We start from the raw sequence: 13,333 nt of genomic DNA on the forward strand, positions 1-13,333 counted from the left end.
GGGTCGGTACCTCACATGAAATTTTCCGCCCGATCGATTGAGACTGGTCTGAACTTTCCCCGATTTCCCAATTTCCCACAGTAGCGCTTTTCCGAAAATTTTCCAACCAAAAAATGCATGTGTTCTGTGCATAGTAATAGTTTGGTGCGTGGGGTAACTTTTCTAAGACTTGTGGTAATCATACTCTTCACCAATAGATAGCACAAACCTACCACATTTTATTTCTGTGTGTTCAACATACCTTCAATGCATGAACAATCAATTCGTTCACTTGTGGGTAGAAATGTTTTAATGGGAAATCCAACAGAGCTATTTCGAGTTCCCTTCTGCACATGGCATCATCGATATTATCCATTGCAGTGATATAGTTGCCAGTGATCGTTGACTCGGACGCTGTATGATTGTCAAGTGTTGCATTCGACACTGTGTCGTGATCAAAATCGTCCAGCATTTTACGTGCATCTTTCAAAGAGAACCGCCGAATTCGTTGGCTAATATCTAAATCAAGCGTTGATTCATTGTGAACTGGTGACATTGGAATTTTTTCCTCTTCGATACTGTTTCGACTTTCTTTGAAGATCAACAGTTGACAAAGCAGAAATATAATCGAAATGGAGTTGTTGCGATTGGTTTTATGGCCATTTCGGCCATAGTTTGATGTCATCTCTCGTATGAAGCGCAAAAAATCCGCCAATTTCGATATGATCTCATCGAAATGATATTCAACGGCTACTTCGGGTGAATATGAGCCAGCCGTTTTGCAAACCAATTCAACAATCTCAATCAAAATTAGGAAACATTCATTCACACTCGCCTGAAATATTCATTCGGAGACGCTGATAAAATGATATTTCGATTAAATAGTGTTATTGTATTTTACCAAATCGGAATCAGCATAAATATTCCGCAAAAAATCCAAGACCGCATCGAATGTTTTGTAGCAATAGGATCCAATTGTGACTTGCTGTTTGGTTGTATGCTAGAATTTGGAAGATGATTTCTGTTAGATAGATTTCATTCGAAGGATGATTCTTTGGGAAAACATTTTTTTAAATAATTTTCTTCGGAAAAAATGCTTTTTTCTCCCAAAATATCAAAAGGGTTCATGTTTACCTCTCGCTTAGCGACATATAAGGACGAAACTCTTCGCATGGTAATGCGTCGTGTCAAATTTTGTGTCAACTTCAGGCAACACGTTAGCGCCGACGTGTAATCAAAATTCTCTCTTTCGCATTCAATCAATTGCAGGAGACCCTAAAATAGATTTGCGATACATTTTCATACTATAGAACTAAATCAAAATGCATTTATGATCCATGACGCATTAAACGATCATTTGGAAATGATCAAAATATAAAAACCCAAACACACAGCGCACAATATCGAAGGCTTACCATGAACACAAATGGTGATTGAAGGAAGAATTCGCCGGGAAAATCTTTGATGCGATGCTGAAAATACTGTAACGCATGATCAAGTTCATTCTGATTGCTTTTGATAGACAATGATGATTTCAATGATGATAGCTCTTGTAATTCCCTTTGACCCGCGACTTCCCATGCCATTTCAAATCGTAATCCATCGGCACTACACCTGAAATTAGAATTTGATACGACCGAGTATATTGCGAGTGAAATACTCAAAAAATGTGGCAAAATTTCGTTACTTGATCAGAAATCTTACCTATTTTCATTAATGTCTTTAAATTTCCATGTTGCACCGATGTCTGGAGTTTTTGGTGTTTCACAATTGTCATTGTTGACTTCAGCTCTCGTTTGCTTTGGATATTCCAGCTTATGGGCGTTTAATATTTGAATAATTTCGTCATAATAGCTCTTACTGATCGGATCAGTAGCAAATACTCTGATTCGATTGAGATCACCACGCTTTCCATATTTGCTCAATATACGTACAGCATCAGATTGATACTTACTCTGTAATTCAAACGAGTTTGCATGCAAAAAAAAAAACAAACAAACAATGATCAAAATGTACTGAATAAACAGAGTAAATCTCTGTTGTTACTCTTTTTTGTTTGAATTTTTTCATCGTAAAAACAGCTTTGGTTCGCAAATCCATTTTCAATAATGTAATTGACCGACTGCTCACAACACGTAAGTGTCCAGTGTTCGCTTAGCTTGCTATCAATTGAACCTTATAAGTGCGTATTTAGCTGTGAGTGATTTCAATTGAAATGCGAGGGGCGCGTAACAGTCAATTTAATACAAAAAACCTGTTGTGTGAGTGTGATGCATGGGCGATAAAATCACATCGAATATTCATAGCTTTTCTATTTTAACCAGGATTTATCTCTCGCAACTCAATTTAAGATACAAATCGTTTAATTTTGAAGAAAAAGATTTTTCATCATATTTGAATGAAAAAAAGAAATCGTTAAAAACACCATTGTTTACCTTAAGAAGTGCAAGTAAAATGTCAAAAATTTGCTTAACATTGGTCACCGGTTGATAATCGAACCATTTCAGTAGGCGTTTAACCAAATCATTCACGTCGACGGCAAGCTCCTGCAAGTCGGTGCGACAACTTTGGAATTTTGACTGGACATTTTCGATTGCACGTGCGCGTATCTCTGGGATTTGGTGTTCTGTGCAAGCGAGAAATAGAAGTGCAAGTGCGTATTAGTATTACAGAATGAATGACAACTATGCTAAGTAAGCTGAAATCTGAGTCGGATTCATTTTTTTCACGAGCACTGATTTGTCCGTTAAAATGTTCTCAATAAATGATAATTATCTGCATGGCATTGCTTAAACTCACCTAATTTTCGTAAAGTGTCCGAAGAAATATCAATCGACATATTGTTGTCGTATACAGTAAACGGTATTTTTTCAAATGGTTTTCCTCAAAATACACCAAATAGATCGATTAATATTGTTTTCACCATTATTTTATCGAATTGTTTCACAATTTGTTCATACACAATCCGTTCATGTCGCAATAATTCATTGGAATTTCAAATATTTGTCCACAAAAACACCGAACCACACAATAATAAAATTAAAACGCATAAATTTCAAATGATTGGAACGACTGAAAGTATTTGTCAAACTTCGATTTGTTTGCTTTCAGTGGATGAGTGAGTGAGTTTATCTAAGTGTATTAGCGCGTTTTCTTGTGCAAGTATTCAACGACAGCTGCGCCACTACCATCGGTATCTTTGTGCATTGGTTTTTCTGTTGGTTTTGGTGCGGTACAGACGCTTCCTTCCAAATACAATAGGTGGCGCCACAATTCAGGCTCGATTTTGACATATTTTCAATGTTTAGCATAACCTCCAAAAATTGTTGGTTCTGCTTGGAAATTTCTGACATAAAAATCACATTTCTTTGCTAAAGTTTTTAATTTCATTTAACCGACACGATTTTTTTTTTTATCAATTACCCAAAAAAGTGACCCATTTGATTTAAGAAAATGCATTTATTGCGTCAAGTCATTTGCAATCGTCGTGCTGCCACACATGTTGGTAAATACGTTCGTGGTTTTGTTTCGACCACAAATGTTCGACCGTCAGCTGAAGCACTCACAGTACCAGCACCCGATGGCAGTGAAACACCAGCAAATCCAAAACTTTTGAAAATTGTCAATGACATCGCCGCTTTAAATCTCTTGGAAGTATCGGAATTATCGTCATTGCTTAAGAAAACATTGAATCTTCCGGATGCACCGGCTGTGGCCTATGGAGCTGGCGCTCCAGCTGCAGCAGCACCGGCAGCCGAAGAAGAAGAGGAGGCCGGACCAGCCGTTATTCAAACATTATTCAAAGTAAAACTCAACAGTTTCGATGAATCAAAGAAAATCGTTCTAATTAAAGAGCTGAAAAACCAATGCGAAGGCATGAATTTGGTTCAAGCAAAGAAATTCATTGAATCAGCACCGGCATTCGTTAAAGAGGATTTGTCCAAGGATGAAGCTGAAGCGCTAAAAGTCGCTCTAGAAAAATTCGGCGCTGTCGTTGAAGTCGTGTAATGGGAAGCGTGGAACAATTTACTGTACTATGTTATTCGACATTTAAGTTTTTTTAGGTACAATTTTTTGTTTTTTTTTTTGAAAATAATCGAGAAGAAAAACACACACATAAACATGAAATAAAACGTTTCTTGGTAGCATAAAACAAATTGATCATTTTTTTCATTTAGAGAGAGAATTTCTTGGTTTTGTTGGAATTTTTTTTTTTGTTTCATAATGAAACTTTCATTGCGGCTGTTCTGCAGAATTTTGATAAAAATTTTGGAGTTTAGCTCAAGTCTTCAGAAGAAACATCACACTTTTATTGGGAGACATCCTTTTTTCTTTCAAGAAAAGAAAATGTTCTTCCACGAAAATCCATTTTCCTTTGCCGCTGAATACTGATTGTGCTTAACAAATTCTCTTCTTGTTCAAGTGTAAACTCATCTCTTCTTATTTGACCAGAAAGAAAGTTCAAACATGCACGACATTTTTTGTTTAACTCTTCAAATAAATTCCGTTTTTAGTACATCACTTTCTTTTATTGGTTCAGCGACCGTGCATTACCTACCTTTCTCACATTGCCTGTCTCCATTCAATCAGAAAAGAACCATGACTTACCTCAGAAATATCAGTGATCGGATCAAAACTGACCTGAAAATTATGTTTCATCACATTCAATGTGAATACAATTCTATCAATTGTAGATTATCATCAGGACCAACGTGGTATAATCAAAATAGATCTTCTTTCGTGAATTATTTTGGTTTGAACTGAACGGAAGCAGTAGATAAATAAGAGATGAAAATTATGTGGAGAAAAAGAGAAGATGAGAATGATCAACATGAATAAATGAATTGAATTCAAATGATTGGATTGCAAAGCAAAAATAAAATACAGTTCAACCGGAGAGTACTTCATTACCGACATCCCAATTAGGTGTCACATGGTATAAACAAATCAAGTAAAGAGATTCAAGTGGTGTATATTTTCAAACTTGGGTCTATGTAAAAATTTCAATTTCCCGAGTTAAAAATGAAACCAAATCACACTCATTATTCACACAAAAAGAATCCAAATTTGGAGGTAAACAAAAGGCAATACAATCATCAAACACTTTGACGGAGTTTTTTTTCGGTTTTTTTTTTCATAAATTTATTTTGTTTTCATTGTTTTCATCATCATTTTTTCCAGCAACTTTAGATTGATTGTTGGGGTGTTGTATGCGCGTGTATGTGTATAGTTTTTTTTTGTTGTTTTCCTTCATTGTAAGAAAAATGTTATGCGAAAACAAATAGAAAAAAAAAATTTGTCTGTGTGTTGCCATTATGGATGATACGCACGTTGACATCGCGACCATGATGAGATAACAAACAGCAAAATTATTACGATGTCTACAAGAAGTAGGTTTGTGGTTTACGGTATGAGAACAATGCACGCGATCCTCGGTGGTGTACTCGTTGCACAAGTGGGAATCGGATCTTTGAATCGTGGAATTGTTTAACACCAACACGTCTGCATTTGGCGGCGGCGATTGGTTCCACTTTGATGATCTGTGAATTGAGAGCAGCAGAAAATTCGGCGCCAATAAGTTATTTGTTTTCACTTTCAGGGCAATGTTTGCATGTGGAAAACAGGGGAAAAAAAAGAATACTCACTTGAATGGAATGAGCACGAGCACGATGACGAGCGCCCATATCACGGTAGCACTGTGTAACTGCACCACCAACGGTTAAATCACGGTATTCACGGTACATGTTGTGTGTACCTGAACGCGAATCATAACGCAACCAGATGCCGAAATTCTTGATTTTGGTTGGTGAGGTTTCGTAGACTTGTTTCAATGAAACAATTTCACCGGTGGTTTTCTTGAATTTGTTCAATTGACGCAAGAAATACCAGAACCGTGATTTGGCTACAATGTTATCCGGTGCGAAAATTCTCATTTTGTACAGCGGAGTGGATGGTTCTTTTTCGGTTGGCAATTTACGGCCGATAACCTCGTACTCCTTCAACTGGAAATCGAAATAGAAGAGAGAGAAAGGAAAACGTTTTAATTGAAAAATTCAATCAAATACATGGTGAACATGTAAAATCTATAGGATTCATGGTCGCATGCAATAATATTTCATTCATTTTTTTGTGAGGTTAGAATACACAAACCCAATAACACAAGGTATTGTCTCAATACAATTGGTTCAACACATTTTACATTGTCTGAACGAATTATTGAATTTTTGTGAATAACTCATGGGAAAAATCGAATTTTCATTTTCACGTGTTCAACAAGAGAGTGTTAAATTGTGTTTGAATTCAATGTAGTTAAACCGAATGTATCACTAAACGTCAAACTGGGCATGTGGCCGAATGTGTGCACAGACAATTGGTACAAACGAACACACTTTAGAACATGATTTTCCGTAGAATTTTCGCAAAAATGCAACCGAAGAATCCAAAAATTTCACCGTGCATATTTGTTTAAAACCATTTCGATCACATTAAACTAAACCACCGCATTTATTTTGGTAATTTTTCGAAAAAATTAATTTACCTGTCCTTTAGCCTTCATTTTTGCTGTGTTTCAACACTGTCACGGAAACGGAAAGAAAGAAAGAGCTCAATTTACTTTGACTTTTCTACAGCCGTTCACTGTGAAGAACGTACGAATGGATTTTGATCGATGTACGATGCAGTACAGCCAACACAATGGTGGGCAAATTTAGGCCGCATGTGACAGTTTGCTCATGCCGTTCTCAATTAAATTGAATCAATTTATGGTGGATTTTTTTTTGTAAATGTAAAAATTTAATGGGATTTCTCAGGATAATCATCGATGGAGTTGCAATTTTTTAGATTTTACATTGAAAAAAAATCGACATAATGAACGAATGAACGGATTCAACGGCATGAATCAACCGAAAAAGCAACGATACAATATTTACACTACACGGTTGGCAGTGCTGTGAGTCGTTGAGTACGGTGAGATGCGATGTGATGCGTTTTCTCCGTCTCTCATTCATTGTGCCATATGTTGTTTGGCTCTATGAAGTGCATGTATACGGTTGACAAGCGTCAATCCACTGGTGGTGTGTAATATAGGCATAAATGCGCTAAAAAAACACAACGTTTCGATTCTCTTGACATAAAACGGCTGCCAGTAGCGCGCGCTCAGTGTTTGTGCGTTGAATTTGAGTAAATTGTGCATACAGTTGATTACGAATGCGTTGAATTTTCATTGAAAGAGAAAAAAAACCCAATAACCAACCAAAGAGTGGAATATGTAGAGAAGCGGCAAAGCGGTTGATCCGAGTGTATGTTCATATGTATACGTATATATATGTATGTGTGTTTTTGTCTGGTCGTTCGTTCGTTCGTTCGTTTTTTCTTCATTCGTCTCTCGTAACAAATATCTCTCGTCGTTGCCTATCGCACCTCAATTTAAGTAGTTAAATGTGCATTTATGTGTGAATGGCGGCTGCTGTGTTGCTGTTGCATATCTACACAAATACAAGCATAGAACGCGAAACAAATCAACACACGACATCACCATTTACGACCGTTTCGTAGTATTCGTAGTCGCTGTCGCAACTTGGGTTTTTAGTGCATTTTCAACTGGAATTCTTTATTTTCATAAAACACAACGGAGCGCTAGAAAAATAAAACAGTGAAGAAGGGCAGGAAAAAACAAACTAGAACCAAACAGCAGCAGCACGCACAACACACCAGAAAGCAATAACAGAAAATAAATTCTTTTCCCATTTAGTTTTTTTTTGTTTGTTTTTTTGTTTGTTTCAAAAGTTGGAAATATTTCGTTGAACGCGCGCGTATTGTGAGTGAGAGTGAATCGTTGTAGCAGTGAGAGAAGAGTGCATGCCATATATCCAATTGGGTGGGTGTAATTAACTCAACTAGAACTTTTTTCAATATCATTTTGATTGGTGTTCAAACTTAGGTTTTGTTCATCACCACTGGTGGTGGTGGTTGTGCATTGTGGATTTTTATACATATGCGAATATAAATTGTGCAACCATACACTGAAGACAGCGCGCGCGAATAGTACATTCAACTCAACGTTGTTGTGCATCGATCACATTTCGGTTGTTCTTTATTCAGTTCTTTCGATGTGATTTGTTTTTGTTGTGGACTTGACGGTGGATTTAATTAGTGTGCGTGCATTTGAATGTTGTGTCTTCTTTCTTTATAGATTCATTCAACCGACCGACCGACCGATCGAACGACCAACCGACACAAACAAACAGCACAACGGCGAGAGACGAAGAACTGTTGAAGAATTGCCGACCAAACCGCAGCGACAAAGAATTCGAAGAAAAACATAGTAATCACTCACAACAGACACACAATGTGCCTCATTAACATGGCAACCTGAACACTATATCGGAGTCATAGTTGCCTATGCAATGCGGACGAAATAGCAAATCGAATGCTTTGAACGACGATTACTCTTTGCCAATGAGTGCGTGTTTTTATTTCAGTTTTCACCTATTTTTTCCCCCCTTTCTTCAGTTCAGTTCAGTTTAAGTTAATCCTTTAAGTTTTCACACTGCCTTCGAATTGATTCTACGCAAAACGTCTTCGAAAAAAATAACAGAAACTCACACCAAACGTCTACGTAAATATCGAATAACATATGCATACACATTTAAGAAATCATAAACAAAGTATAAATCGATTCGTACTGCACTGCACTGCACTGTTGTTTACGCAGACCAAGCGGGAGTGTGATTTTTTATTTCGATTCTACACCGTATTAAGTATTTCTAAAAAGGAGAAACCATTGAAAGTCAAACAAAACAACAGCGAGAAGAAATTGTTCAGAACGTATATTCAAAGGAGAACACAGAAAAAAGATAACAAAAATGCCTATCAAACGAAAAGATCGCGAGAACAGTAACGAAACAAATTGTGTGAAATCCTTTCGAATGGATCACATACCAACCGACCATGAGCTTTTCTTACAAGCCTTTGAAAGTGAGTAGTTTGGCGTTTTTTTTCCCCTTGTTTGCTGTCGTTTCGAATTTTGTTCAATCATACGTTGCAAACATACGAATTTCGTCTTGATTCTAAACATTTTCATCATTCATTCAACAGAACCAACTCAGATTTATCGATATCTCAGGAGTCGAAACAGGTTATCGGTAAGAGTTTTATCACTTTAGACACCTCCAACGATGAGCCACAATCATAATTCATTTGGTATTTGTCCCATTTTAGCCGATATTTTTACATCGAAACCTAACGTATATGAAGGAACGCATGTCTCGAAATCACAATACTCGACCAAGATTTAGTGTGAATAATTTATTGGATACCATTACCAAGCGTAACACATTGGAAGAGGAGAAAAATTGTGCGCCAAATAACTACATGACATTGTTATTTCTGGGTTTCTACAATAAACTGATGGTCGAAGAGCAATATGTTGAAGTGGAAATTGTTGTGTCGAAAATCGCGCAAATGAAACGCAAAGACAGCTTCAAATCGAAACAAGATCGTGTAAGTATAGTAAAATCGTTGAAAAATAAAATTAACCAGATGGGATACATGGGTTTAATGGAATAATGTTTTGATTTCTCTTTCTCATCAATCGACAGCTTGGTTCTGCCATTGTCAAAGTAAATCCAGTGGATATGATAGGAAAAGTGCCGGCAGTTAGCGTACCGACTGAATTATTCAAACCAGCTGGAACTGGTTTACTTAACAGTTCATGCATATTGCAATTGAACACCACAGTTTTACCACATTTCAACTCTTCGAACGGTAAATCTAATTTTCATTGAATTTTCTTCTTATTAAATTGAAGGCTCCAAATCGAATCCAGATCGACATTTTCACTCACGATTTCTATGTTCATCAATTCTTCTTCATCATCTTCTCCCACTTTTTTATTCACAGAACCCGTAATCAAATCCGATCAGCCTGCCCGATGTTTTGAAACGGAATTGGTGATATTTGACAAACACAATCGATGCACATTAAGCGATGGCGAATACGAGCTAACGCTCACCGAATGTACGAATACAGCTACACCAAAAATTTATTCACCAAAAAAGCATCCAACGTGGGAAGAGATACCCGAGCATTGTTTAGACGAATTTAATAAAGGTGAAAATCCATTGGATGATTTTACGAAATGTCCAACACTGAAATTTAGATTATCGTGGACCAAAGACAAATATACCGATATGGTTGATCGACCGTTACCGATAACAATTCGCAAAGATGATTTCATGACAAATGCCAAGGAGAATGGCAGCGGCGGTGGCATCGCATTGAATCGTAGCGATTCGGTTACATCGAGTGAATCGAATTGTGTAATGAATGGGAATTGTACAAGTAATAAAACAACCAAAACATCATCAGCAGTGGCGGTGGCATCAGTAGCAACCGCACCGCAAGCCAATCCAAATGCCGGTGCAACGAGTAAAGCGAATACGAGTATGAGCATGAGCGCAAAAACACAAGTGGCCATTAATAGCAATGGGATTAGTCAATCGATGATTGTTAAGCTACACGATATTGCCTCACGAATCATCTACCATTTCATTTACAATAACAATTCTAGCCAACAAACCGAGACATTTGACAATTTCAATTGTCCATGGTGTTGTTTGCATTGTCTAAATCTGTATTCGCTGTTAAAACATTTGAAATTGTGTCATGCCCGTTTCAATTTCACCTACGTACCAATGCCGAATGGTGTTCGGGTTGATGTGTCGATAAATGAGTTATTCGATGGCTCGTACATTGGTTCACCGCACGATTTGGTGGGACCGGCTGGATCGGCATTTGCCAGAGCTGGCCCAGTACGGAGACCGGTTGTGACGCGCATCTTGGTGTGTCGACCACGACGGCCAAGGCATTCGTTGACTGAATTCCTGGAAATTGACGAAAACGAACTGAACAGCCAACGCCCATATGTCACCGGACACAATCGACTGTATCATCACACAATGACCTGTTTGCCGGTGCATCCAAAGGGATTGGACATTGATTCGGAAGGCGAAACCGATCCGGCCTGGTTGCAACACAAAACCATGCAAATGATCGACGAATTCACCGATGTCAATGAGGGCGAAAAGGAACTGATGAAAATGTGGAATTTGCACATCATGCGAAATGGTTATGTTGGCGATATTCAAATACCGTTGGCCTGCGAAATGTTCCTCGATATGAAGGGCAAAGAATTGTTGCAGAAAAATTTGTACAAAAATTTCGTACTGCATCTGTGCAATTTCTTTGATTATGGCCTCATTTCACCCGAAACCCTGTACAAAACCATTCAAAAACTGCAACGAATCTTGTCCACGTACAACGATGGCCGTGATGTAATGGTTGACGAACACAAGAAGCAGTTACACTACTGGCACACCGTTGGTGTACACAAACAAAGGGATCTACATTCTCAACCGGCACAACCGAAAAATATCGCATCAAGTACAAACACATACAGTTTCCGCAGTGCTACACATGCCAAACAAAACGATAGTGATGATGACGATGATGATGACGAGGAGGACGGTCCCAGATCACCGAAAAAAAGAGCTGGTAAGTCTAACTAACTTCTTTGAATGCTTGTTCATAATGAAGTTAAAACCCGAACGAATTTGACCAAAACATTTCTCTTCTTTCTAATGAAATCTCTTGATTCGATCCATTGCAGGCCGAAGCCAGTCCGACGACGTCATCCGTGATGGAGATCGAACGGACAATAAGCATAAAAAGAATTCACAAACCGATCTCATGCAAAAGTCCCGCAATCAAACGGATCTACGTAATGCAGCCAAAGAAACGGGCAAATCGGAACGAACATCGACCGGAACGAAACGCAAAGCGTTGAATTCACGCAGTGGTAAATATACAAATATGACGATGAATTTAAGAGTTATCGAGACCTAAAATTGATTGGTATTTTCATTCATACAGCAGGGAATTCAACTGATTCGCCACCACGTCGAAGGAGCGCAAGTGCCGCCCTACAAGTAGCCAGCAATAAAGCATTCACAGTGAAACGACGAAATTCGACAGCGGTCGCCCAATCGTCAGCACCGTCAGCAATAAAAAAGGGCAAACGACTTTCGCTTTCGATATCGAAACTCAGTAAAATTGATAAGTAACGGTTGGCAGTTCGTTGAACGCACGATTGTAATTTTTTCGGTCATAGAGCACGATATCGAAAAAAAAAATGTAAAAAAATGAATATTTTCAATTTCAAGAGAGAGGGGATGGAAAAAAAAGATAAAAATCCAACAACAAGTTCAGAAAAAAGGAAAAATTTTGGCAACACACTATTGGCGCCATATATTTGGTCAAGTTTTAGTTTGTATATGTTTCGAAACAACGTACTAAATCACTGCCATATTTTAAATTTTACACACTCGAACACAAAGGATGTTTTTTTTCTTCTAATTTTTCTTATGCGACATTCAATTCATTTTCATAGCGCACATAATCGAGAGAGAGTGAGAATTGAACTTTTGCGTTGTTGTTTTATTTTTCGCCAAACTTTTTAAATTTTTTACAATTATTTCCGTTTTTTTTTTTAAATTGGTGAAAATGAATTGTTGTCGCCATTTTTGGATACGAATGATTTCATATTGAAATTGGCGTGGAATAAAATTAAAATCATTTAAATACAGGAATTGGCTAAGCATTGGTACAACAAGCAAATGAAATTTCGTTTTTAAAAGAAAAAAATTTCACAAAAAATTGAAATCATCACATGAAATAAATTAAAATGAAGCAAAACAAAAAACGAGAGAGAGAGAGAGAGAGAGAGAGAGAGAGAGAAAGAGAAAGAGAGAGAAAACAAATGGTTCGAAATAAAAATGTATGAAAATCATGTCATCGATGATATAATCATTAGTCGATATATACGAAATATGAAAGTAATGCAAATAGTAAAGGAATTTCAACGAAAAATGACCGCTTTTATTATTATTTTTTTTCCTATTTTTTTTCTACAACTTTCACATATATGTGTTCATTCAGTATATGTCGAAGTGTTACAAACCTTCATGATTCGTCTTTTCTCTTTTTCTTTTATTTGTCCTCGCAGATATAGTTGTATTTAAGCACCGCATAAAATATTGTATATTTTAGATTTGTTTATGCCGTTTTTATTATCTTTATTTCTATTTTTTTTCCATTTTAAATCAGACGTTCGCATTTGCATTGCCTAGGAAGCAGCATGTTTTAAGGCACAGCATTAATGCTAGCATATCGATGGTTGCAACAGCGACGCATACACGGATCTCGCGCTCACAAAAGCCGCACACACATCTCTCGTGCTCAGTAGCCGTCGCATCAACAAACATACACACGCATACAACAAACGTTGCGTGATATA

General features: G+C 37.3%; 4 protein-coding genes across 7 annotated transcripts; 2 read left to right on the forward strand and 2 right to left on the reverse strand.

Moving 5' to 3' along the window:
- Positions 1-241: 241 nt before the first annotated feature.
- Positions 242-3,182, reverse strand: LOC129570913 (protein rotatin homolog; the record flags this gene model as incomplete). The annotated part of the gene is made up of 7 exons (XM_055450635.1): positions 2,779-3,182; positions 2,415-2,605; positions 1,684-1,934; positions 1,395-1,593; positions 1,114-1,254; positions 881-979; positions 242-814 (listed from the first exon to the last, which is right to left on the reverse strand). Coding segments are annotated over exons 1-7 (1,494 nt in total), but the record flags the coding sequence as incomplete, so codon positions are not given.
- A 62-nt stretch (positions 3,183-3,244) lies between these two features.
- LOC129570914 (50S ribosomal protein L7/L12) lies at positions 3,245-4,136 on the forward strand. The gene has a single exon (XM_055450636.1). The coding sequence runs from the start codon at positions 3,433-3,435 to the stop codon at positions 3,985-3,987; it is 555 nt and encodes a 184-aa protein (XP_055306611.1). The 5' UTR covers positions 3,245-3,432; the 3' UTR covers positions 3,988-4,136.
- Positions 4,137-5,090: 954 nt separating this feature from the next.
- LOC129570916 (60S ribosomal protein L18a) lies at positions 5,091-6,677 on the reverse strand. Its single transcript, XM_055450637.1, has 3 exons — positions 6,518-6,677; positions 5,625-5,981; positions 5,091-5,519 (listed from the first exon to the last, which is right to left on the reverse strand). The coding sequence occupies exons 1-3, from the start codon at positions 6,533-6,535 to the stop codon at positions 5,361-5,363; spliced, it is 534 nt and encodes a 177-aa protein (XP_055306612.1). The 5' UTR covers positions 6,536-6,677; the 3' UTR covers positions 5,091-5,360.
- A 317-nt stretch (positions 6,678-6,994) lies between these two features.
- LOC129570917 (polycomb protein suz12-A-like) lies at positions 6,995-12,906 on the forward strand. 4 transcript variants are annotated; one of them, XM_055450641.1, is made up of 10 exons: positions 7,310-7,855; positions 7,919-8,063; positions 8,171-8,440; positions 8,576-8,955; positions 9,076-9,122; positions 9,199-9,480; positions 9,579-9,744; positions 9,880-11,532; positions 11,648-11,836; positions 11,911-12,906. In XM_055450641.1, the coding sequence occupies exons 4-10, from the start codon at positions 8,844-8,846 to the stop codon at positions 12,099-12,101; spliced, it is 2,640 nt and encodes an 879-aa protein (XP_055306616.1). In that variant the 5' UTR covers positions 7,310-7,855; positions 7,919-8,063; positions 8,171-8,440; positions 8,576-8,843; the 3' UTR covers positions 12,102-12,906. The 4 variants fall into 4 exon arrangements, with proteins under 4 accessions (XP_055306617.1, XP_055306614.1, XP_055306616.1 ...); XM_055450642.1 differs by lacking the exons at positions 7,310-7,855; positions 7,919-8,063 and adding an exon at positions 6,995-7,277; XM_055450639.1 differs by lacking the exon at positions 7,919-8,063 and having other exon boundaries at positions 6,998-7,855.
- The last annotated feature ends 427 nt before the right edge of the window (positions 12,907-13,333 follow it).

This window comes from Sitodiplosis mosellana, unplaced genomic scaffold (assembly GCF_009176505.1).
Source record: "Sitodiplosis mosellana isolate CC-2019 unplaced genomic scaffold, AAFC_SMos_1.0 Smas_scaffold_647, whole genome shotgun sequence".
NCBI lineage: Eukaryota > Metazoa > Arthropoda > Insecta > Diptera > Cecidomyiidae > Sitodiplosis > Sitodiplosis mosellana.